Source organism: Geospiza fortis, unplaced genomic scaffold (genome assembly GCF_000277835.1).
Source record: "Geospiza fortis unplaced genomic scaffold, GeoFor_1.0 scaffold78, whole genome shotgun sequence".
In the NCBI taxonomy this organism is placed as follows: domain Eukaryota; kingdom Metazoa; phylum Chordata; class Aves; order Passeriformes; family Thraupidae; genus Geospiza; species Geospiza fortis.
In genome coordinates, this window is record NW_005054339.1 from 5163230 (window position 1) to 5189360 (window position 26131).

Genomic DNA, 26131 nt, shown 5'->3' on the forward strand with positions numbered 1-26131 from the left:
CAGAGGAATAGAGGGAAAGGTTAATCTTCAGAGATACTTGAAGCTGAAAAAGCTTAAAGTAAGGATTTTTTGGGTTTTGTATTTTGTTTTTGATTTAAGAGGATTTACTGTGATCCATCTTCTTTAGTCTGAACTCTCCTGTTTGTGCTGTTCATTCAGCCTTCTCTGTGTCTGTTTCCTGTTGACAGCACGTGGAGTATCCAGCAAACTGCATTCCCTGCCTGGTTATGAGGGATCTGACAGGGACACCATGGAGGGAAGGCAGAGGCAGCTTCTCAAGCCTGATATTTCAGGGACTAACAGCTTTCAACATGGACTAGACTGTAAAATCTGCTGCACAGAAATCAAGGATGTGATCTGTAAGATGGGATCCTCAATACTTCTGTGTTGGCCTTGCTTCTTAAGGAATTAGAAATAATGAAATCTCATCTGCAAAAACAAATTAATTATTCAGTAGTTTTTTTTAGTTTCCTTCATTAATCCAGTCCTGCTCTTCCCTCGGTGTTCTTGTTTACCTTCATATCCTAGCAGGAGTTAGGATGAAGTTAGCAATCTAGTCTCAAATTCCACTTCTAAGATTTTTGTGCACCTCACATACATGAGTAGACTTCCCTAAAGTAGACTTTGGATAAAAACTCCATTTTTTATTAATCTGAATGTAATGTATTCCTAGTTTTTGGAGTTTTGTGCAGCTCTCTTAAAAGGTTTAAACAAAGAAAGGCTGTTTCTGTGTACATGTCACAGGCACTGTTAAAAGCAGTGGTAATTTTGAGGGGACTTCTCTCTTGCTGTTTTACTGTGGTGCATTTCGAGATTTCTGCTGTGTTGGGTGGATGTCTGTTTCATGCAACCAGCTCTTCAAATTCCTTTTTTGATAACTAAACTTGAGAAATGTGTTAATTATTTGTTGCTTCTGATTAATTTTTTTTATTTTAAAGTACATAAAATTAATTTTTCTAAATTCTCATTAGTGAAGTGCAGCATTATGTAAGTTAATAAGGAGAAATAATTATGCACTGTATCACAAAGTCCTAGTAGGCTTGTGTGCTCTGTTTCATTATTCCTTGCCAGAATAAAGTTTTTGTTCAAGGCTGAGTAGGAAGTAATATTATCAGCTTTTAATTTGGTCATGGAATGTACTCTACGTAGATGCGTGCAGGGAAAATTTGAGCTTGGAAAGTAACACTTATTTTGTTTGGCAGACAAGATCATAGATGAAGAACATCTAACCAAAGTGGAAGAAACAAAGCTTTTGAAAGGTTAGACTTCTGGATTATTTAACTGTTTTTGCAGCATGCTTTTTCTGTCACTCAGTGCATGTTCTGTGTTAAGCCAGCAGTTTGAGTTTTGATTGAATACGCATTTGAAGAGAAATTCAATAAAGGGAAGGGAAATTGTTTGCTGAACTCTACTCCAGATACTATTGTAGGCTAAAAATATTTAATGGAAACCATTTTTGAAGATTGAGTGCATGAAATGCCAGTCTCAGTGTTGACTGAGTTCTTACTTGAATATGCATTAAAAAAAAAAAAAAAGTAGTTTTTGTAAATTCATTTCAAGCTTTAGTGCCTGCATGAATTCCAAATGGGATTTTGTTTTTATTATAGAGCTACATAGAAATAATGTTTGGTGTCATTTTAAGTTTTAAATAAAGGTGTATTTGAATTTGACTATTTTCTATCTTATCTCATAACTTTAAGTATTAACCTCCTAAATGTGTCTTTTACAAGTAAAATATATCTGTGCCTCTCCAGCTCTTTTCTCTAATGTATAAAGCAAGTTAAATTAAAGGAGCTAATTAGAAAAGACTTGTCAAGTAACAGTCATCCTTACCTTACAATGCCAAAGTCAGGACTGCTAACAAGTGTATAGATCAATATTTCTCAAGTGTCTAATAATGTAAGATTGTTTGGACTTGCAGGCTCACTCCTCTCTTGCAGCTTTTTATTGATGTCTGGACATAGTGCCTCAGTTCTTTACCCTCTGAGCTTCTGCCAGGTGTTGTGTTGAATAAATGTTTGTTTGCTAAAAGGTCCATTGTTACAGAGATATTTTAATTTATCTTCTCCTCCTTTATTACATGGAATGGCACCTTTAACTCCTTTCTGTACGTGAGGAAGCTATAGACAAGGTGCCATATTTGGCAAAAGAATGCATACAATAACTGTAACGCAACACTTGCATGCCCCTTCCATTGCAAAGCTCTGAGCTATTTTTAGTGTTTGGTAATATATTCTAACTCATCAAGTATGATGTCAACACATTTTAATATACTTTATCACTTTAGCTATATTTATTCAGCTCGGTTTTATTATGGGAAATAGGAACAACTGCTGTGTTTTATCTGCTGTTTCACATGTAGAACTGGTGCATCTTTCCTCTGGTGCCTCATCTTTTGTGCCTTGTTTCAGAGGGGGGAAGAAGCTGGTGTACCACGGGTGGGTGGGAGGGAAGTATATAAGGGTGTGCTGTGGCAGAGAGAATTAATCCAGTGGTTGGAACTTGCGCTGTTCCTCCCATTTTGCACAGAGCAGGGAAGCAGTATTTCTATGGATGCCCAGATATGGTAAAGTTAGTTGCACGTGGATCTTGCTCAGCTTAGTGCTTCTGGATCGGCCACTCATTAAAGTGACATGGGTGAGGCTTTTAGGTTATACTTTTCTTAATAATAAAGAATTATTAAATAATTCTTTAAAAAATAATGTGTTGGTTTAGTAATTATTACAGTTTTAGTGACAATCCTGTGGGCTTGGTTCTATATGATAATGTAAAATGTTTTGATTTGAAATACCTTTAGATATTAGTTAAAAACCTTATTCCTAAAAATAAGAAAGATCCCTTTTTGTTTTAGCAAAGAACCACCCACCCCCAGAGATTAAGTTTTTAACTACAAGCAATCATTATGAATTTTGACATCTGCTAGAATGGGAATTGTGTTTGTAGTACCTGCCGGGTCTGAACCTCTGGTATGCTTTAACTGTACAGATGCTTTTCCCCTTCCTCTTCTCCAGTGATTTTGGTTGGGTTCGGGTGGGAAGAGTCTCGCTCTTCACCAGCTGCTTTGTTTGTACTTGCTGCCTTCTGTTTCATGTATAAGTGGATGTTAATCTGGCACAGAATTATAGAAAACTTTTCATCTTAGATTAAGAAAACTTTGTGGGTTTTTTCTGGTTTTTTTTTCTGTCCATGTTCTGTCGTGTTGATTTCCTCATGCAGCCACACAGATTGTCTCCAGTTTCCTCTTCTTTTGTTCTGGGGGAAATTAGTTCTGTGTATTCTCTTGTTATTTAAAAAGATGTCTTATTATTCCCTTGGTGTTTACTTATTTTCATATACTAATCCTGTTGTATAACGCGATTTATTTATTGATGTGCCCCTTTCGCCCCATGTCCTGGTACTTCATTGTTGCATGCATGTTATCTATATGTGGTGAAATTATTTGTGTTCCCTGTGCTTTTCTCCATGGATGGGAGATGTCTGTGCACTTGGAATGCTATATTGACCCCTTTTCATATAATGTCTCTGCCTGGAACTTGAGACTCAGAGGAAACCTCTGTTAACCTGCAGGTGGGCAGCAGAGCTGTCAAAGCAAGGCTCTGAATAGGCAGCCAAGAAAGATTTCATTTTGCATAACCTCACCTGTATGTTGGTGACAGTTCCTTGCTGACAGACCTGCTGGGTTAGCCCACACCAGAAATGGTCTGCTCTTTTTAATGGAGCTATCAGAACTAAACAGTAATTGTTATTTAAGAAAAATTTTTAAAAATTTCTTTCCATCATGTATAATATTTAGACTTTGAGTCAGGGGTGATTCTGTGTGGGACAAAGATGCACTGGTGTAATTAAATCCCCTTAATTTTGAAAATATGTGGTCTCTACGAAAAGTCTAGAGCTGGGGAAAAAAACCCCAAAACAAAAAAATCCAAACAACAACAACAACAAAAAAACCCAAACCAAAAAAGCCCATCAAAAACAACTGTGTGCCTTCACACTAAGCTGCATGTAACAAAGTGCTGAATTATATATGAACAGATATTTCACGAAGGTAATTTTTTTGTGGGAACGACATAACACTGTTTCTCTTAATACAATTTAAACTGAAAGTTCTTTCTAGAAACTAATGTATTAATTTATATTGCTGTGATTCTTTAATGGTTCACACTATGCTTCTTTTGAACAGTACGGTATGTGCAAGACTTGTTATTATGTAATTTGTCCAAAATATTGAAACACAGTTTTATTCTTAACAGCAGTTTCTTTGACTTGCTACAGTATCTGCATTGTTCTAGTTTTCTTTTCTTATTTGTTTGCTGATTGAATCAGCTTTTGCACAGTTCCAGCTGGCAAGAGCGCAGCATTAACCCAGGTTCAAGCTGTGCACGAGGCGATTGCATCCCTTATTAGAGGCTAGGCTGGGTTAATGATTCCAGGGATGTGGAATCCATTTTAGCCCAGGCTTGCAAAGAAATAAGCACCCAGCAGGTTTTTAACTGTTTCTTGAACCAAGTTGTTTTCTCTTGACATTTAGCAGTAGTTTGGTGTACAGGAGAAATTATGAACAAAGCATTTATTGATTGTAGTTGCTTTTCCTTGTCTCTTGCAGAAAACCAAGCACGAGTCAAAGAATCGAACGATTTGTCTGACACCCTTAGCCCAAGCAAGGAAAAAAGCAGCGACGACACTACAGGTAAGAGTGTAACTGAGATTTCTGTAACCTCTAATTAGTTTGAATTAAATCTAGGTAATAATGAGCATTTTCTTAAAAGAATGGAGTATATTATACAGAGTTCGAGACAAGCTTGGAGCAGTGTTGTCTATTTTGCGGCTTCATAATTTGACTCTTGTAAATTGAGAAGGGCATAAAATCTTCTCTCCATGTACAGAATGTGTATATGAGAACTGTCTGCAGTCTGCCTGCTCTCTGAAAGGTGTGGGGTTTCTTTTTAGATGCTCAAATGGATGACCAAGATCTAAATGAACCTATTGTCAAAGTAGCTCTTCTAAAAGGTAAACAAATTTACTTTTTCAATTTCAGATGCATAATCTGTATATGTAATCTTTTTATCTACCTGCTTTTTATCAAATAATAAAAAAATAGTTAAAATAGAATTCTGGAATTCAAAGATGTTAGTCATGTAGTAGGGAAGAGTTAAATTTAAATGTTAGTAATGACTCCTTTGAGTGATATAAAACCACACTTTCGAGTGTTGCTATAGAAATCATCTGTGTATAAATGTAATCTCTGTACTCACCAACGCTGTTCTAGGAATTTACATGTTACAACTTTGACTTGAGAATTAGAGTCAGTACACTTTTAAGATTATAGCTGGGGAGAGGAGGGATTGTTCCACCACTGACATTTTTTAAGCATTGTCAAATTTTACTTGCATAGCTTCCATCAGTGTCAGAAAGGCTTCTGTCAGTTTGCAGCTGATGGGTTAAACAAAACAAGATTTTAGATTTTCTTTTTTAACACAATCAAGATTGGAAGTTTGTATTGTAACTGTATTTGGAATTATGGCTGGGGCTTAACTTTGAGCTTCGTTTCTATAAATGTAAAATTTTTATTGGTTTTTATGCATTGAAGGCATATACTTAGTAAGCAAGCTGATATTTACATATTCATTACTGAAGATTTCTGTGGCGTAATAGTTATTACATTTAGCCTATTGAAAATCATTTTATGCTTCTTTAACAATTAGACACTTGATAAGATCTGTAAAATTATGCTCCTATTGAGATCACAAGGAAAAGAATGTCGCAGTTCTTTGTGACTCAGGAAAAAAGGAAACCATAACGGAACGTAGGAGACCAATAAAAGAGCTTTTCCCTGCAATTGTTTACACTCCCTAATTTTACGACAGAAAGACTTCCAGAAATTGCACAAATTACTTTTGCTGTTTGGCGACGTGTATAAAATTGAGTTTGATGTTTCCCAGTGGACATCAGTTCAGCAAAGCAGTTTAGAAGGGAGGGTTTGAGATACCGGGCATGTTCCGTTTGGAGTTTGCTCTAATGTCTGCAACTAATAACAAGTATGTTTAGTGACTTTCTATGCTAGAAGGTAGACTTTGATAATGGTGTTTGTAGTGACTATAGCAGTCTTATTTTTGGTTATAAAACTGAGGTTGGCAGCAACTTTTCCTCTTGAGGCTATTTATGGGCCTTCCTATTTTGCTCTCACAAAACCATTAAAAAATATCTGTGCAATGAATCATTTGCCCTTTTAATTTTTATGAAGACTCTATAAACCCACGGTTTTGCTTGAGTTTTTTTTCAGAGACCGACTTCATGTGCCTGACTTTGTCCTAAAAAGGATCTGATTTGCCTCAGAAAGGTTTTCAAGTGGACTTGTTATGCAGCCATATAATTAAGGAAGAGCGAGAACATTTTTGATCTGGCGGCTGTTTGGAATGCAGAAACGGCCGCTGGAAAAGGCAGAGGTCTTGTTGAAATTTACAAAAGAAATTAATGGAACAGGAAAATTATGAGACTTCTCGTTGCTGTAGATTCCTCCAAGCATTTTCTGTCAAAATTTTTGAATGCATTCAGGATTTAATTTAAGTTTCTACAAGTCAGAATCTGTCAAGGAGGGGAAGGGAGGAAGCTGTGACAGATTAGTTGGCTTTGTTTTTTCCCCCACAAGGTAAATGACTTTATTAACCATTCATAACAGTTCCCTGGACACTTCTGTTTAAACAGGCTGTTGGTGACTACTTATTGCGAAGTTAAGGGCAGGTAAATGTTAAGCAGATGGAAAGGAGCAGTAAATGTCATTGGAAGTCTGGTAATCTTGTTCTTACCAGTGTCCTTGTGTTTTCATAGTAATTGCAAGAGTGATCCATGGAATCTTAGTAGGAAATGTTTCAGCTGAGGATTTGCTGGATAGTGGTAATTTACATAAGAAATTTTGAAAATCAGCAGTGGTCTGTCAGCTCAGAAAGTTTGGGAACCATTGTTTTGTCAGAATAACCAGATACTTTATTTTAAATATATTATGCAGTTTCCTTCATGTGGATCTTATGAAGCTAAAAAAAAAAACCTCAGGGTTGTAATTGTTGTGTCAGACTTCACCTGAGTGCCCTGAAAATTGTCTTCTAAATAACCTGAGAAATCCTGCAAAATTCTGAAGGTAAACTTTTGGAAGCGAGGCTTGAAGAAATACCAGCCTGCTCATAAAGTTGTTACCACAGGCCAGGCACATACAGATAAAGGACCAGTTAAGACCACAGCCTATGTGGGCTTGTGTATTATTTATATTATCAAAAATAATTTTTAAACTAAAGTTGTTTAAAAATTTTTTTAAACAATTTTATACTTGTCATTAGAGTCAATGTTATGGGAAGCCTCACTGTATTTGTGTGGAAGACAAAGTGGTGTTAATTGAGAACATTTCTTAAAATGTGGCAAACAAACTGATCACAGATTAAAATTGTCCACGAGGTAGAAAAAATGAATGAGGAAGAAAAAATACTGTACTTGACCTTTCCTTTTTTATTTAATTCTTTCTGGCACCTTGTTGTAATTAATGGTAACTCCTTCGCCTTCTCTGGGGACAGTTAGCCCTGATGTGAATTTGCTTCTAAAGGGTACTCATTCTAAGCATAATGATATTTAGTAGCTTTATTGTTTGTAAATAGGGCAATCCTACTTAGTGAAGAAGTACTTTTCAAAACTAGAATTAGCCCCAAAACTATATTTGTCAGGCACATGGGAATTCCCCTTTTGTGTTGATGTAGGAAAGTTTTCCTCTCATCTCTTTTGAAGCAGTACTGTCTTTTATGATGTGTGCTTTCATTGACTAGAAAATGCTGCCACCATAAAAGTTCATTTAGGGTGTCTGTTGTTGGATTTGGGACACTGCCTCTTTATCAGGCATGATTTGAGCATAATTTGTCGACTTCCTCATCCATTTCTTCTGAAAAGTCTCATTAAAGAGGGTTGAAAGTCTAATTGCTCTAAATCTTTATCCATGAGAAGCTAAGAACAAAACATGTTCAGTAAAGAGAAACTTGGATTTAGAGCTAATAAACCATAAAACAAAGTATTTGGATGAAATATGAAGTCCTCTCTGTTCTTTCTGCTCTCATAATTTTGTTCTGAAAAAGTCTAAAAGCACATGTGTGTTCTCAGCTCTGCTCAAACCCACCAGTTCATTACTGTGAGAGCAGGAAAAACAGCCCCTTAGAGAGATGCAGTATGAAGACTTTAGCATGATTTGCTAAACAATTTTCTTAATTAAGAGAGCAAGAAAAAAAATCTATAATTGTTTTATTGATAACATATACAGCTGAATATGAATGTCAAGAGTATAATGATGAACTAAATTATAGTTTCTTTTTTTTTCCTTATTAATGCAAAGTCTAGGCAAACCAAAATAGTATTTTTTTCTAAGCCTTTATCTTAAATCCATGTGGTCTATAGTTGCAGACATTTATTGACCAGGTAACTGTGTAACCCTTTTTTTTTCCACCCTCTCTCATGATACACAGCTGGAATTCTTTCACCAGTTTTCTTCCTTTACCTTTCTCACCAAACAAGCTTTATATGAAGTTTCAGCCCTCTCCCCATAGAGTTTATTAGTGCTGTTTGTCCTACTGAAAGATCAGTTTGTGCACAGATACTGCTTAAGGAAAATCTAGTAAATGAGAGTTTGCTGGATGCTGTTGCTGGCTTTGCAGATACCTGCAGGCTGGAGTGTTCCCGCATCTAATTTCTAGATGTGTGCCCATTAGAGGACACTGCTCTTAGTAACAAATACTGTTTTCCTCTTTTAAATTCCTCCAAAACTTAAGCTGTCAAAGTATTTTATTTTCTGTGACTGCAAGTCTTCTCTTATAAGCCCAAGAGGCATTTGATATGTGTTTTAGCTAATGCAAAATTTATGGGGAAGAGCAAATGTTTTTATTTAGAGTTTAAATCGTGTGCATAGATTTATGATCATATTAAAGACATACCTAGTATTTTAAGACTCAGTTTAAAAAAAAAATCAAGTGCAATATTTATCTTACTATTCACTAAGGCTACTAAATGAAATAAGGAGGTTGGAATTTTCTTCTTTTTCTTAATTTTATTTTAGGAAATTTCCCTAAATTTTTCCTTTCCTTGTTGGTCCTCAGAGGGAGAGGGAGAGGCTGAGCCTGGCAATGTGGTGGGTGGGTGGCAGTAGTGAATCATGGAATAGCAGCTCTTGCCTGAGCCTGTGCACTGAGACAGGCTTAGGGCAGCTTCCTTTAAAAAGAGACAAGCTGTAAACACAGCCAAGGATTGTCTTAAGCTTTTGTTGTTCCTTGTTTTTGTCAATACAGAAGTCCTTGCCAATTTATACAGGTTTTTTTTAACTCTCTAGTTCTTCCTTGTTAATTTTTGTTTTATATTGCATGTTATAAGTAATGAATGCTTTAAGGTTTGCATATGTTTTACTACTTTTAAAAGTATATTAATATTTTTGCTAATATTTGATTAATCTAATTTTGAGTTTACATTAACTAACTTTTGAACATTTGAGTAAAAAGTTGCCAATCAGCACATGGCAGCGCAAATGAAGCTGTTGTACAAACTTATGATTCAAAGAAAATGTTCTTTTGTCAGATGAATTGCAGGGTGCACAATCAGAGACTGAGGCTAAGCAAGAAATTCAGCAACTGCACAAGGAGCTGATTGAAGCCCAAGAGCTAGCTAGGACAAGTAAACAAAAATGCTTTGAACTTCAAGGTGAGACCCAGATCAACTTGGTTCTGTAGGGTATTCATGAAAATTGTATATATCAGGTAGTTCAAGATAAACCAACATGTTTTCATAGTATTGAATACATCCTTGAACTCAGTAGATTTCATCCTTATTTCATTTAGATAATGGATGTAATTGAATGTCTTCAGTGGTAGTTCTTTGTTAGATCATCCTATCAGCTATGTAGCTCTGTTGTTTTTAAGAGCAAATAGTTTAGTTCAGTTTAATTGCATATTGTTCAGTGTGCATTAGGGGTTGTATTTACAATCTTTTTTTTTCCTTCCTCTTACACCAGTTTGCCTTTAGGCACACATGGAGTTTTCAGATCAGGCAACAGATTATATCAATTTCAAATTAATTGTAATACTACCACAATAATGGAATGATGTCTTAGTATTAACTTTTATTAAACTACTTACACAGTTTTACTACTTTCGATAACATTCTGAAGTAATATGTTTGCTTAATCTTTTCACTGAAGGAGAGATTGTGACTAAAATTAATTACACAGGTGAAATTCATGTCACTAACAAAAACTCTTGGGCACATTTTCACTTTTATTTGTAGCTCTCTTGGAAGAAGAGAGAAAAGCATATCGAGTGCAAGTTGAAGAATCCAACAAGCAAATAAATGCTCTGCAAGGTAGGATTTTTTTTCCCCCACTCTTTAGGGAAGCTATATAGTTTTGACTGTTTCTGTGGCATCATAGTCACTAAGAAAGGAAAATGTTTAGTTGAGTGTATGTTTTAAATCTGATTTCTTTCACTATATCTTTGAATGTTGTTGTGGAATGTTTCCTTTAAATTCCTATGGTTGTAATAGTAACTTAAAAAATGCAAAAGGTGTAATCTGTAATAGGGACCTCTTCTTCATCTCCTTTTAGTCTTTCCCAGTTCTAGATGATCCAGAGATTCTTACTGTGGTGGCCTTCAGAGCACTCAGAAGCTTTAGGTGTTTTGTGCTAGTCAGTCTCTTTACTTCATTATAGGATCCTCTTAAAGGAATTTTTCATCCAGATCCACATCCAGCATCAGAGCATGCAGTAAAGTTGCTGCAACAGAGACCCTGTCCACGCTATTTTAAAAATTGATATAATCAATTGTGCTCATTTCAGCCCAAAATGGATACAGCAGGATGTAATCCATGATTTACACAACTTCTGAGTCAGGTGTTCTGTATCACATTAACTTATCATTCATGCATGTGAGTGAGCTCGTTGGCAAGAGTCTGTCAGTCTGTCCAGCCTTAAGGTCAAAAAAGGCTATGTTATGTTGTCATTTCCTTAGAGCAAGTGTTAGTTTGAAGAGCTACTGAGGCACTTAGGGTTAGGGTTACACCTAGGGTTAGAGTTTTGTAAAACACAAAGCCCAGAGCTCCAGGTACACTGCAGCTGCAAAAGGCATGCCAAGGGCAGCACAAAACTGCCACAACATGCCTTCCTCTACAGCTTTTTCATCAAAACCAGCTTTAACCCTAGCTGCTTTTGCTGCCTAGGGTTAGGGTTAGGGTTACACCTAGGGTTAGGGTTTTGAAAACCACGAAGCCCAGGGCTCCAGGCGCACTGCAGGTGAAAAAGGCATGCCAAGGGGAACACAAAACTACCACAACATGCCTTCCTCTACAGCTTTTTCCGTGCAAACAGCATGAGCCCTAGGCTGCATTTACTGCCTAGGTTTAGGGTTTTTCTTTCTTTTGACTCTCTGTATTACATGGCCCACATACTTGCCTCTTTAAGGTACAGCATTTGACAGGATAAATATATTTTTTCAATTGCATTAGGCTTCTTTAGCCCTCTTAAATATCGATGTGTTGAGAGAGGGAGGTAAGGTTTTTAAGTTTATTGTAAATACAGTTTGAAAAAATATTGACATGAATGTCTGCTTTCCAGCTCAGTTGCGAAGGTTACAAGAAGAAATTGAGAATCTTCGCAAGGAGAAGGAGAATGAAATTTCAGCCACTCGAAATGAACTAGTCAGTGCTCAAAATGAGATTCTGTCACTTCAAAAAGTAGCAGAAAAAGCAGCGTCAGAACGAGACACAGATATTTCTGCCTTGCAAGCTGAGCTGCAGACGGTGCGAGCGGAGCTTGACCGCTGGAGGAACGATGCCTCGGACTATGAAAAAGAAATTGTCAATCTGCAATCCCGGTTTCGGCTCAAGTGCCAGCAGTGTGAGGAGCAGCAGAGGGAGGAGGCCTCTCGCCTGAAAGGTACTTGCTTGAAAGGATGTCCCAGAGCATCCTGCCCACTGTGGTGGATGCCAGTTACTCAAATCACTGTTTCTCTGTCCCTCTGTGGTCATTCACTCTGTGTGTGTGTGTGTGTGTGTGTGTGTGTACATACACCTGTATGTATTTATCTCTGTGCACCAAGGCTTGTGGTGCACACAAAAAAAGACATTTTGCATGCTTCATTAAACAGTTGTTATCAATTATGCATAAACTAACTTATGGCTAAATTACTCTTTGACATTACTAGACCAAGTGTAATTCCACTTAGAAAGGATGGAAAACTTGTACAGTTTGAGGGATTCATACTGCTGCCAAAAAATTTCCACGAGGACTTGTGTAACTTCTCTATAGTTTAAGACTGTTAAGGGGGAGCTCCTGACTTTTCAAACCAAACTGTCACTAAAGCTTATTGCTTTAAACATTCTATTCCTTGAAACAGAGGCATGGTATTAGTGATTCTCTTGCTATTTTCAAGCCTTGGAAATTATTTTCTTCAAATATACTTTTCTAGCACTGTTTCTAAAATATTAGAGTTGACCCATAAAAAGACTGGTTTCTACTCCTTTGTGCCTTAGAAAAAGCTTTAATGAAAAAAGTAACTTGTTAGGCACTGGGTCATAAACCTTATAACAGTAGAAGATAGTGTAATGTTTTACAGGTGCTCATGAGAGAATTCATGTGACATGATTACAAACAAGTAAATTTGAGATTTACCAGCTTTTCCTCCACTAATCAGCTGGTGTTCCTTGAAGCAGTCATGAAATAGTTTTACTTAATTGAATTAACTTATTCATTGCAGATGAACTTGAAAAGTTGAAGGCAGAGTGGATTGCTCTGGAAGCTGAATGTGTTAAACTGAGGAAGGAAAATACTTCACTTACGTCTGAACTTCAGAGACAAGAGAAGGAGCTTTCTAGGTAAGGGCACAAGGTTTGTCTGGGGGATACCACAGCAGCTGAAGAATTTTGCTGATGGTGGTTTTTCCTCCCAAAAGAGATACTAAATGTTAATTATACACAGCAAACTGTGGACATATATTTAAAAGCAAGACCATGGCCAGCCTTTTGTGTCAGCACTCTGCTAGGGAGGCAATAATGGTCTATATTTCTATGATTGCTCTAAGCTGGTATTTACACATCAAAACCAATATGTTAAACTTTCAAGGGTGAAAAGTGCCAATTTATGTAAATTTAAAATGCATAAGGAATCAATTGGATTTTGTTTTTCAGCTCTCAGAAACAGAGTTTAGCGCTAACCAGCGATATAAGTGTTCTTGAAATGTCTCGGAAGGAACTTGAAAATCAGATGGGATCGTTGAGAGAAAAACATCAACGGGATGCAGCCAGTCTGAAAACTCAACTCAGTGAAGCTGAAAGTCAAGCAAAAGATTTTCAGAAAGAGGTAACATGAAATATTTCCATTTTGCAAGAATGTAATGCTCAATGACTGACCTGTTGAAGCTAAAAGAAAAGGGACTTTTAATTCTTTACTTTTTCTAGTAAATAATTTTTTTACATGTTTATAGCAAGCAGTTTAAATGGTAGCTATGAAAATATAAACTGGGAGTCAAATCTAAAAGGGAAGACTTCGAGTAAATACATGTGTTCTTTGAGAACTTCCTAAACTTACGTGCATTACTGTAGTGAATTTACTTTTAAGATGTTCAGACAGGTAAAACATTATTCAGAGTTTTTTTAGCTGTTATGAGTCAAAGTTAATTTTCACAGTCTAATCTTCCCACTTAGATTTGAACTCTTCTATTTGGCAATGGGACTACATATTCTTTACAAAGATCTTTTATCTTAATGGATTTGTAAGTGCATAAGGAAGAGTCAGCATTCTGAGCATGTATTTAATCTGCCTGGCCTCTAAAGATTGTCTGCAAGAAGGCCACAGTCTCCAACACTTAGTGCTTCCTCTTGTGAACATTTTGAATGTTTCCCCAGTCACTGTTCTTAGTTTCTTTTGCAGTCCTTTCGTTTACTCCATGATTAATTTATCCATGTCACATTCCTTACAATTCTCAGAATCTGAAAATCCCAGTTGTCTTAATCTGTTTTGTAATCAGATCAGTATTTGTAAAGATGCCTCATCTTCTAAATTTGTGCTGAATGCCAGTACTGAAGGTCATTGGTTCTGTCCTTATTAAGCACAGTCAGGAGAACTGCTAGAACAGGAAAAATGGGATGTGGGTTTGAAAAAGGAAGAACTACCCATTCTGTAGGAACATGTCCCATTCACCCAGTACTGTTTGTACTTGACCCACACTGAGGATTGTGGTATGACAGTAACAAGGCATAATATTTTTTTTTATGCCTGCCTTGCTCGTATGTTTGAATTTGCTGTGTGGGAAGGAGGTTTGATTTACTTCATACAATGTGTTGAATTTTGCACCTATTAGAGGGGTGTAAGCTGCAGCCTAGTTGTAAGACCGCTATTCAAATGTGAAGGACTCCTTGTTCCCCTATTTCTTGTTTCATCTCTGTAGTTTTTACAGTGCTTTCCAATATGACAGTGAATAATTGGTATGAGAGATTAATTAAAGCTTTGCATTTATTTTGTGTTTCCTTGGGTTTAGTAGTCCTAGCCCTGCCAAGCTGGGCAAAAAAAAATTAATTTAGAAAAAAGGAAATCTAAATTCTACCCTGCTTTTATGAAAAGAGAGTGCAGTGATGCAAGGCGAGTCAGTCTAGGCAGATGACAGCAAAGGGAGCTGTGTGCTAAGCAGATGTCAGCATGTGCTGGGTATCCAGGGGTCCACACATTGTTCTCTCTTTGTCTTTAGTATGAAAGAACACAGACTGTGCTCTCAGAGCTGAAGGCCAAGTATGAGGTGGCTGAACAACAAAACCAGTCACTCACGGAGGAGCTCAAACAATGTAAAGAAAACCTGAAGCTGCTACAAGAAAAAGGAAACAATGTAAGTCTGTACCAAATGTGTGGGGAAGTCCGGTTATGACACAGGCAATTCTATTGATTGTAGGAATATGGAAGAGTCAAATAGAAAAGGATGAACTTTTAGAGAAAAAAAAATGGGTACCATATTATGCAAAATTCCATTCTGGTCCTACCTGTGCAGATTTGCAGATCATTACACTGTTACAATTACACATGAAAGTTAAATTTACAGTTGCTTGACAGTTTTAAGTATGTCCTTAGGTACCTGCTCTCTTGAAAACATGTGGCTTAAATACTACTGAACCAGAACTAAGTAAAATTTTCTGATTTCAAAGCATGATGCAGGGGCAATAGCTGACAAACCTGTATCCAGATGAATTGAGTAAACCTTTTCAAACTGCTCTCATTTTATTGGTATTGATTACAATGGATGTTCCCACCTTACTCTTGCTTATGCTTCTTAACCATGGTTATTTCTGGTGGGCTCATGCTTTAAGCAGTTCAGTAGAACTGTTCTTTCTATTCACTAATGAAAACAGTGCTTTCTGGTTTTCAATTTAATTGAAAGGTTGTATCATTAGAACTGAGTTGCCAGCTAGAGGCAACTTTTTATTTTACTGAGATTCTGAAATCTGTCCAACATTAAGGGTGTGGCAGACGCATTATAAGGCGGTCACAGCCTTATTTTAGGTCCCTTACAACCCTGGGGGGGCTGGTTTTGTGTTCCAGTACTGCCTCTGTGGCCAGTGCAGGGTGAACAGCTCCTGTAAGGCACAGTACAAAACAGGAGGATAATGAATGCTCTGTAACAGACTTTAGCAACTGTTTCTCTGACTACGAGGAAAGTTTTGCAGGTCCTATCCTCTAAATCAGCTGGATGCTTAAAGTTTGTATGAATATCCTGGCCATAATTAATTCTTGAATATAAACCTTGAACATCACGGAGCTGTCAAAGATGTAAAGAATTCAAAGCCTTTCTCACTTTTTTCAGACATTTTTCAGAAATATGGTTTCATCATTCTCTTGGAACCTGATTCTTGCTTAGGATTTTTCTGCAGTGCTCAGAGTTACTTGACTTACTTAAAGCAGAAGTCAAAAACAACCACACTAAAACCCCACTCCATTTTAATAGAAGAGATCACACTGAATAAATAATAGTGAATGTGAGATTTTCTGCTCTGTTAAAAAGATTAATCTCAGAATCAAAATGATCAGTGGAAAAGGGGGAAAAGTAAAGGATTGAAATACTGTGAAGGAAATTGGAGCACCTGATGAAAGTGGAAAAACTGAAAGGAAATTTTAGGGAGAATTAGAGGTGAGTATTTAAGTGAAAGCAGAAACCACAGCAGTTGCCAAAAGCTGCTTGCAAAGGAGGAGTTAATTGTGACAGTTGAAACCTGGAGGTCAGGGTGTGATGAAGAGCATCCTCCATATAAGGGCAAACTCACTGCTCACCAAACATTACTCACAGTTTGTAATGTAAAACATATCCATCTTGGGGATTGTTTCAAACATCATGGATACTGGGCTGAGTTCCAAGGTCAAATTTTTCAAGTACCATTGCCCCTTTATGCTGGAATCATTATCTGCTACTTCATTTCTGAGGACAGAAAGTGACTTCCCACTGTGGGATTTGTTCCTTTTTGCAGCCCATCTGTGTCTGAGTTTGCATATCTTCATATTCTAAAAAAAGATGCACAATTTTATTGAAGCACGGAGTTAAATACTCCTTGACAATAGGGAGATTTGTTATGTATTGATAAGCTTGTGAGGAGAAAATCTAATAATTTGGAGGTGCTCTCATTGAATGTGATGGATATTTATCATTGGTTTCATTTGCCAAGAATGTGTATAACTTAATGTATAGAATTGTTCAGTGAATCATCAAATGTTACAAAAGACAAGCTTCTGTACTCCATTTGGGATATCATTGAAATATTAAGTTTGAATATTTAAGTTTTACTTTTATAAAAGATGGCAGTGTTGTGTTTTTGAAATGCTTAGCGGTGTGGTGAACACTTGTGTCTGCATGCTTGTAGCCACTGGTTACTTCCTGATGCGCTTTACACAACAGATATAATGATCTGAATGGTTTGAGAACATCAGCTGCTCTGGTTGATTTAAACCTCTGGCACTTTTTGAACACTGCTGTGATTATTTCTGCCAACAGGCTTTCTGTGGGAAGGTGGCACTGTGATTCGTGGCACCCGTGACACAAAAATAATCTTGCATGAAAAAGTCTTCAACAGTTACACATAATTTTTCTGTTAAGTATTTGCCTTGATTGAAAAAAAAAATTAATTGAACAAGACTAGAATACCTTCTAATATTCCTGTATTTTGAACCATATTGGAGGTTCTATGAATTAGTGATTCTTACAAATTCAAAACAGGATGAGATTTTACTTACTAATCACCATGTTTTAGAAAAGTAAAGCATGAATTTATAATTTGTTTATTTGACTGATCAAAATCAAGGTAGCTTCAGCACAAACAGTATTTTTTAAAATATTTGGCATGGTTTGACCTTAACCTCTGTGTGTCTTTGTATGTGCACAAATATATAGAGTAGGATACAGAGAAAGCAGATGTCTTCCAAGGACAGATTAAAAAGCATTTAGGTCCATTTTTGCTTTTAATTTTTCATATCACAGATAGAGGCTGTTCCATCCAGAATGTGCAGTAGTTTCCATGAGTAGAACACAGCTGAGAAAAAGTGTGGATGGTTCTGAGGAGCCATAAGCTGGATGAACCCTGCAGTCTGACCAGCTGCTGGTTTGGCCCAGCTGCAGCATTTGATCAATTTACAGAATTGCATTTGGTCACAAGGCTGCTGACCTGGCAGAGATGCTGAGCTTTGTGGTATCTCTGATAAAAATGTGCTTCTCTGTAGTAACTGGATGTGGATTGTACAGTCACGTTACAATCCCACGGAAATGTCTGAACTGCTGGGTTTGCCTGTGGACATAGCTGTAATTGATTCACTAATGGAGGAAAAAAGATGGTTTTTCCAGAGGCTGGTGATGGAAAATGGAAAAGGCTAACTAGCAAGGAATGAAGAAATAGCTGAAAAATCCAATATTTGGTGTGAGTCCATCTCTCAAGAAATCCAAATAGGATTTCCTCTTACTTAGAAAAACTAAAACTAACTCTAAATAAGATACAGGCAAATCAGTTTAACATTCATATTGTTTTCAAGTGCTAAATTCCAAGTTGTGATAAGAGGTTTCTTGGAACATTTTCTGCTTACTTCCCTTTATTTTTAAACATCCCTGTTCATTTGAGTAGAATGGTGTACTAACTTTGTATACCAGATTAGACAATGCTGTAATGTGTTAGATGTCTTTAATACATTTCACTTAAAACAAAACTTACTGACTTATTTTCCCCTCTCTAAATCATCTTTACCTGATTTGATTTATAGCACAAAGTGATTTTTAATATCCCTTCCCTTCTTTAGCCTTCCATATTACAACCCGTCCCAGCCGTATTCATCGGCCTAATCCTGGCTTTCCTGTATTGGTGTTACGGCCCATTGTGGTAGCGAAAGGTACAGGCACTACTGTTCAGTCAATGTATGTTTGTCCCTCACCTGTTTGTGCCATTTCTGTATCAAATACTGCATGGTGAAATGCTCACAGGTATTTCTCTACCTGAAGCAAACCCTTCATTTAATATGCCATTCTGTTGACACTGACGAGCTGAGCAATCCACTAATCATTTAACATCTCTGTGATTTCCTGAATTCTAACAATGAATTTTGTTCTAACTGGTGCTTGAACGTGCCTCTTCTAACTCGGTCTCAGTTTGTCTTTAGCAAATGGGCTGCCTTTTGCACAATGCTGCAATGCTAGGGCTTGTAAGAAAACTTAATTGCCTAATTAACTATGAAAAATGAAGAGTTTGCCTCTAATAATAAAATTCAACAAGCTTTGGTTCCTATCTATGGACTAAGAAATTCCTCTCTGGCTCTAAACACTTAATTTTTCTCACTATTGCTGATGGAAAGATGGGAAAAAAGACAAGAAATAGGTGGTTGGTTTGTATTCTGAACTCTCAGCTTGCATTTTCTCTTGTCTCTCAGTGTGTCCTCCTTTTAAAATGCCATTGTTGTCATGCAATGTTGTGACAGTCTGTTAAAAATGGTGTTGTTAGGATCTGCTACAAACTAAGTCACAGATCTGGCTTTAAAGAGTCAAAAGTTAAAGATGTGCATAAACCTCTGTGTAGCCTTGACTTGGCATGAGCCATGTTTTAAACATCTCAAGCCTTGGCACGTTCAGTGGCAGATTTCTCTGAGGTGTGTGCAGTAACAAAGCTGGGAACACGGAGCTGCCAAGAGTCCTCCGGCCCGTCCTCAGTCACCAAGAGCTGTGGAGTTGCTGTGCTAGAGGAACATGGTTTGCTGTGGTGCTCCAGGTCAGGACTAGCCTGCAGCAGGGCTCCTGGGTGACATTGTAGTGATGCCTGCCAACAGGTACTCAGGACTTGCAGGAACCACCAGGTAAACTGATTAGTATGAATTAGAGCAAATATGATATTGATTTCTTTTTTCTCTCCACACAGAGACAATGGCCTTGGATGCCTGTGATGGCAGCTTTGGTTGCTGTAACAGCCGTGGTGCTGTACCCAGGCCTAACCAGAGCTTCTCCATGAGAACTGTTGTTGAATCCATACACCGTCCTCCCTTTAGAAGCTGGCAACATTCATTTACTGAGGGAAAACAGATTAATTATCTTCCTTTTTACCTCTTAATACAGCACAGCTCTGCGTGAGAACAGCAGTAGGGTCATTTGCTTTAAACTGTATAAAATGTATCTGTCTATAAAGAGGGAATAAAATTGTGATTCATCATTCTGTGAGCAATATTTTTGCTTACAACTTCATGCAAGTTTTAAATTAGTATGTTGGGATTCCGAATACTATAATGGTGGCCTAAAGCAGGCTTCTTGGTACCAAATTATTTATAATGGCTAGGGTTGTGGACACTGACTTTAGAATCTGATTGCTAGACTTAAGAGGAAAATACTGATTTGGACATCCAAGCCAAGTAACCTTGCAGATACTTGGGAAACAGATGCAGTGTGCTCAGTGCCTTTCAGTATGATCTATTTTTTTTTAAACTAGTGTATCATTTTACTTGCTGTTAGTCACTGAGCTGTTGGGAACAAGACTTAAGAAAACTTCTCTTACTACGCCTTTCGAAGGAAGCATATTTTTCTTTCATAAGGATTGCTTTATTAATGGGTTTTGGGAATAAACACAATTCATGTCCAGCCTTAAAGAGATAGAGATGCTGATGGTGAAGACCAGCCTCAAGTATTTAGTGTGCGCGTGTGCGAGTGTAAGCATGTGTGTGTTCTTGAGTGAACTAAGGTGTTTCTGGGAGCAAGTACTTGGTCATTTGATGGACATAGTGCATTGATTCAACTTATGTTAACTTTAGTTTGAATGTAATTTATTAAATTTCATATATTTAAAGAGATACGTTCTTTAAAAGTATGAATACCTTCTCACATATCACATGTATCAGTTTATTTTTTCAGTCATTTGATACCTTCTGACTTGAGCTGGAGAAGCTCTTTAGAATAAGCTTTTGTGGACATAACTTTATTAAGAGAACTGCTACAGTACGTCTGTGATAGCTGAGAAAATCTAGATACATAAAATACTACAAAATTGGAATCATATACCTGATGAAGCATTGTCAGGTGAAGATGATTTTAATTTGGTAGTAAAATTTTGTGGCTCCTTATCACATGGCTGTAAGTATGATGCAGTGGTCCCCATTACAAAGTTTATTTTCCTTATCTAAGTACTATAACTATAGCTATTTGCTGACTTTTGGTGGGAATCACTGTAGTTAGTGCTGAATTAAATGTAGACAGTAGTTGTCTTGTTCAGCTCAACAGTTCTGTCAAAAAAGTTTATTAAAGACTTAAATAATATGTTAAAGAATGGTAAAGTAATATGGCTCTGCTAAAGGAAACTTCAAAATAGGGAGGTAATCTCAGCAATTCAATTGGCTTTAAATAATGTTATGGCAATCGACACATAGTTTAAATATTTAAATAGAAATTTAGTATATAATTTACTTTGTGAGGTTTTAAGGGTCATTGTCCTTTAATTAAAGGTTCTATCTTAAGTTACATGGGATTTGCTACTGGGAGGATTATTAGTTGGAGAAAATAGTCCACAAGTGACTTGTAGAAAATAACTATTGTCATTTAGTTCATTCATTTCATCCTTTTCATCCTTTTCAGTTGCAGGAAGCCACCCAACCACAGAACACTCGTATGCCAGTGGTACTTAGTACCTCTTGTATATAGGTTATTGCAAATATTGTTCTGAAATGCTTAACTTCAGAATTACATTTTTTAAGTAATTAATTGTTTTAAATCTATTTTGTAAAGATATAAAAATACAATAGAATTTCTGGAGTACAGATTAAACTATTTGCACTAACACACGTGATGTGCATGATTTAATAAAATAACTTTACTCTCCCTATGCATGTTTGAGTTGAATGTCATTTGAAAACAAGAGATTCATGCTAAGTTTCTTTTGCACTAGATATTGCCACAGTTACTAGGCCCAGTGTCTGCAGCATGTCCAGTAAGAGCAAAAGACTTTTTTTTTTTACCTTTTATTTCACATTTGTGCTGGTTTAAGTTTTGGTCTAGCTGATCCCTCTGTCTGTGGTTTTCAGAAGGAAGTGGAGTAGGAGAGAGTCCTGGAAGGCTTGGGAGCATATTGCCATGGAGGAGGAAGAGGTGTTGGAGCTGCAGGGTGGATGTGCCCATGGCAGGGGTGGTGAGATGGGAGGAGCAGTGGCTGCAGGTCCTGGGCAATAGAGGAAAGCCCTGCAGGGGGAAGGGAGCCTGATGCTGCCTCCTCACCTCTTCAGCATCTCAAACTCCCTGTTTGTCCCTGTTTCAGGTACTGTTTCTTCTGCAGTAGATTCCCTCCCCTCCTCCTGCTGGTAGCCTGAGGAGGTGGAGCCTGGCAGAGCCGGGGGTCCCTCCTCCCTGGCAGCAGAGAAGGTGCCAGGTTCCCTGGGGGCAGCTGGGGGGCCCTGCACCACAGCAGGTCTGCCTGGGGCTTAATTTGTTCATGTATTAAAGACAAAGGTTGTGTTTTCCAAAATCTTTAGCACGTCAGAGAGCTGCAGTTTGAGGCTGAACATGGTTGTATTAAAGGAGAAGTATTTCTAATTTCCTTATGTGCATGTATGCATATTTATATTCTATACACAGGTGCATAGTACACATTGCATGGGGGCTTGTGCTTACAAGTATACCTGTGGTTCCCTAATACAGTGCCTTTTCCAGGAGTTCTTGACATTTGCATGTTCAAAATGATGAGGAATGAGCTAAAATGCACAGTTCACTCTTCTGTTGTGAGAATCCCTGGAGAAGGGTTGGGTAACTGGGAAGGTGCTGTTCTTCAGTGCTTTGATACTAAAACACCAAGTGGAGTTATTTTGCAAGGACTCCTTGCACAAACCTTTCTGGGTTTTTATTGCTTTTTTAATGGTAAATGTGTGTGTGCTCTTTTACATTCATATTTAGGTTCTTTCTTTTGTTACGCTTGGTTAGCTGAGCCTTGGAGTTTCTATACCGAGCAGTTTTTCACACATGTGAGATGCTCCACTTGTAAAACAAGTGCTCTGAGCTTGCACTGAAGTTTGAGATTTTAAAAAGGTTCCTCATAGTAGCAAAGTTAGAGAGTTGTTTTATCAGTTGCTAGTTCAATTTGGAAGATTTAGTATAAATCTTAGAATATCTGAACACTTCTTCAGATTTGTCCTGGGGTCTTGAAGGAGGCACCTTTTTTAAATTCTAAAAGAAGTTACCTACATGGAGACTACAATATCAGGCCTTTTATTTAAAAATACAAATATGTGAACAATATAGTGTGATTTTCCTTGTAGCTGAATTAAATGCGTTCTTCCAGAGTCTTTGCGTCATCCTTTTTGCAGAATGTCTGGATTTTTTTGGTGCTAAATGGAGAATTGTGAGCCTGCACAATCTATTGCAAGAGTTCTCATGAAACAGTGAGAATTAGTATCAGATAACTGATAGCTGAAGCAAAGGTAATCAGTCACCTGTGCATGTATTTTTGGGGTATATCCCTGAGCTATTTTTCTAATCAAGTCTTCTGAAGTATGTTACCTGTTCCAGATTTCTGTGTGCTTTATGTAAGATTTTGAATGTCTCCTGCCTTAATCCATAGGGTTCTGCCACTTGCAAGAATAATTTCTTTGGCTTGAATCTTTTCCATGACAAATCCACTGCCGAATTCATTCCACCAGCAGCATCTGAGTGCTCTAAAACACCAGGTCACCACTATGGCTTTTGGGAAGCCACTGTCCTTTGCACTGGCTCTGCAAGTGGGGCTGGCCAGGTTTCACCAGGGGCCTTTTCCCCCTCTGGCTGTTCATCCACATTAGTGTTTCATTAGCAACTGCCTCAAAATTTTGAGTCTCCTATTTGAGTCTCCTATTAATAATAGCAGTTGATCATAAAACAGAATTAGAAGCCATATTCTTTCCTTCTGTCTTGCATATACCTCTAGGTCTGTTTGAAGAGTGATTGCTTCCTGCAAACAGCTGCATTGAATTCCCCAGATCCAGCTGATTTGCCCATCCCAGTCTCTCTTTGCACATGCTTGTGAACACAGAATTCCTCTTTCTTCACTGGTGGGGAATTGGGCTGCAGTATAGGGGATTACTTTCTGGCTTTCGTGGGTTTTTACTTTGTACAAACTTGTTGAAAGTGAGCAGAGGTTTGTCCAACCAGAGCCAAGTTCTTCTGCTTGGAAGAGAGGAGCTGCATTCAGTCCTGCTTAAGATCTGGGTGCTACCAGTGTCTGACTAAAGGCTCCCAGCAGTAGAAGGTCAATCAGCAATTGAAACACAGGTTTTGAAGGGAAGGGACATTACAGGCTCGAGTTCCCATTTGTAAAGGTAAGAGGAACTCATCTGATCATTAATCTGGATATTCCAGTCATAAAACTTCAGTCTGATTTCAGCAGCAGCAGCAGCATGTCAAGAAGTTCAGCATTCATTAGGAAAAAAGAATTCTTGCTTTGAGAAGTTCAAAAAGTTCAGAAAAAAGATCAGTCGCCTCTGTAGATAAGGTACGTGAGCAAGTACTGTTCTCTCAAAAAAACCCCAAACCAATCCCCAACCCTGTGTTTCAGTTCATCTTGCTTTGCCTTCCAAAAATGGAACTCCAATACATCTCTCTTGGAGGATGTTGTTTTGCTGCAAATCTTGTCCTGATCTAGGGATTTGACATACTGTGTTCATACCTTCCAATCTTATGAATGAATTTTAAATTTTTTTTCCTCATCCCTCTAGTTTTTGTTGTCAGCTTTTTAAACAATTTTTAATTTTCCAAATGTTACCTTTTGAAGAGTAGATGCCAGAACAGAACATGTCCTTACAGTTATTACCATACTAACATCATATGAATAGACAATAAGGTTTATATCCTGCTCTGGTATTCTGGTTTGATTGTCTACCAGAACTTTTTTTGGGGGGGATTCACTGACTTCTAGCTTCTAGATTTAACTTTGTCAATCAAATCACTGTACTCCTCACATCACCCCATATGAGGTGCACCCTGTGGTATGTGACTTTGCAATATTATTTGGTAAAAACCACTGGAGGCAGCAGGCCCAAGCAGCAGCCTGTTCCCATCACTGTTCAGCACAGCACTGAAGGAGGTTTTTTCCCCTTTAGGTTTTATAGGGATGGCTCATAAAGCTTTATTTTAGACTATTGATCATATGCTATTGAACAGTAGTGAGAGAAAAGTTGATCCCTGAAGCACAATAGGGAAAATATTCATAGAATAATTCCTTCACTTAGTTTTCACAAACTGACAGCTGTTCTGCATTATTAAACAGTGATAGTAGTGTAGTGATCACTTTATTGGAATGTCATGACTTACAGAAGTCTTGGTTTAATAACACTATTAATAAACTCATTTTTTAAAAAGCTTTGAAAAGGGGAATTTTATTTTCTAAATGCTTTGACAGGTATGAGTTATTTTACATTCTTGAATCTTTTGCTGACTGCTTCCTGTAGATTGTTCTATGATCTGCTTATATCTTAGAATGAAGCAAAGCCAGTCCTTTTCCCAGGATCAGACATTTTACTGTCTTCCCTCAGCCCCATCATGTTGTTTGCACATTTCTGACACTTCCCTCTCCAAGCATTTCAGATTCCAGGTTGTTCAGTGACTGAGTTTCTCAGTGAGCATCATTCCCAGAGCTGGCTGTGTCTCAGCTCCAAGGCACTGAGGGATGTGGATGTGTGTCCGTGCTGTTCTGGGGTTGTGCTTGCATGTGGTGGAGCAGGACATGGGCACTGGTGTTCTGTGGCCATGAGAGAGAGTGAGGTGTAATTGAGGTTGTTGGGTAAATGGTTCTCAGCTGTGGGAATGGAGATGTTGGCAGGGAGAGGTAATTCCTGTGTTCTGTCAGGTGAGACCCTGAAAATGCCAATGTGCTGCCAAAGTGTGTCATCCCTTCCTCGTGTCTGATGAACAAATCCAAAGCCTGGGTTAAACTAAAAGCAATGTTTTATTACCTGATCATATTAGTCAGTAACTGAGACAAAAGAGTGAAGTCATCAGTTCATTCTGTTCTATTGGAATAAAATGTAACCAAAAGCTTACCTGTATTTGTTTCAGTACCCGCTGTTGGGACATGGATTTATTTTTTTTTAGAAACACCGCACACACACTATGGTAAAGTACTGCCTTCAGTATGGAATGAATTTGCTATTTTAATCTTTTCATGCTAGATCATTTATGAAGTTTATATTCTATTTATATTTCTTGTAAGGGTTTCCCCTCTGGAAAATAATTTTATTGAATATGTCATCAGTTTTGATGTGACAAAACTACTTCTTGTCTTGAATACAGTGGCTCTTACTTTAAAAATGTTCCAAATATGCAATATGTCTTTTGGGATGAATAAATGGTAAAAATTATGAGAATAAATTTACATCACAACAGAAAGCTGATTTGTATTGTACATAGTCTTTCATTCAGCCTAACTCCAAATTTCAGCACTCCCCAACTTCTGAACCTGCTACACTCTTCTTTACTGGGATAGAAGACAAGTTGCTAATTAATGAATTGATTAAAACTGATTTCAAAGCTGGAATCTATTTACCTGTTTACTTTGTGCAAATGGGATTTGCAGCCACATGAGCTTCCCTCCTCTGTGACATGGTAAAGCTGGGCTCCAACAGGTCTGA

The 26131-nt window shown here is 37.6% G+C and overlaps 1 protein-coding gene across 13 annotated transcripts in view; it reads left to right on the top strand.

Moving 5' to 3' along the window:
- Positions 1-25894, top strand: part of SLMAP (sarcolemma associated protein) — a 78497-nt gene extending 52603 nt beyond the window's left edge. For 4 of the 13 annotated variants that reach the window (XM_031058144.1, XM_005422448.3, XM_031058146.1 and 1 more), the window contains 11 exons: positions 1203-1259; positions 4604-4687; positions 4948-5007; positions 9592-9714; positions 10297-10371; positions 11618-11938; positions 12759-12876; positions 13189-13360; positions 14745-14879; positions 18317-18406; positions 19423-25894. In XM_031058144.1, the coding sequence (XP_030914004.1) occupies positions 1203-1259; positions 4604-4687; positions 4948-5007; positions 9592-9714; positions 10297-10371; positions 11618-11938; positions 12759-12876; positions 13189-13360; positions 14745-14879; positions 18317-18400 (1229 nt within the window). In that variant the 3' untranslated portion in view covers positions 18401-18406; positions 19423-25894. Of the gene's footprint in view, positions 1-188; positions 360-1202; positions 1260-4378; positions 4483-4603; positions 4688-4947; positions 5008-9591; positions 9715-10296; positions 10372-11617; positions 11939-12758; positions 12877-13188; positions 13361-14744; positions 14880-18316; positions 18407-19422 lie in introns of those variants that run through there. The other 9 variants (XM_005422451.3, XM_031058145.1, XM_031058147.1 and 6 more) reach the window with 5 other exon arrangements.
- Positions 25895-26131: the final 237 nt, after the last annotated feature.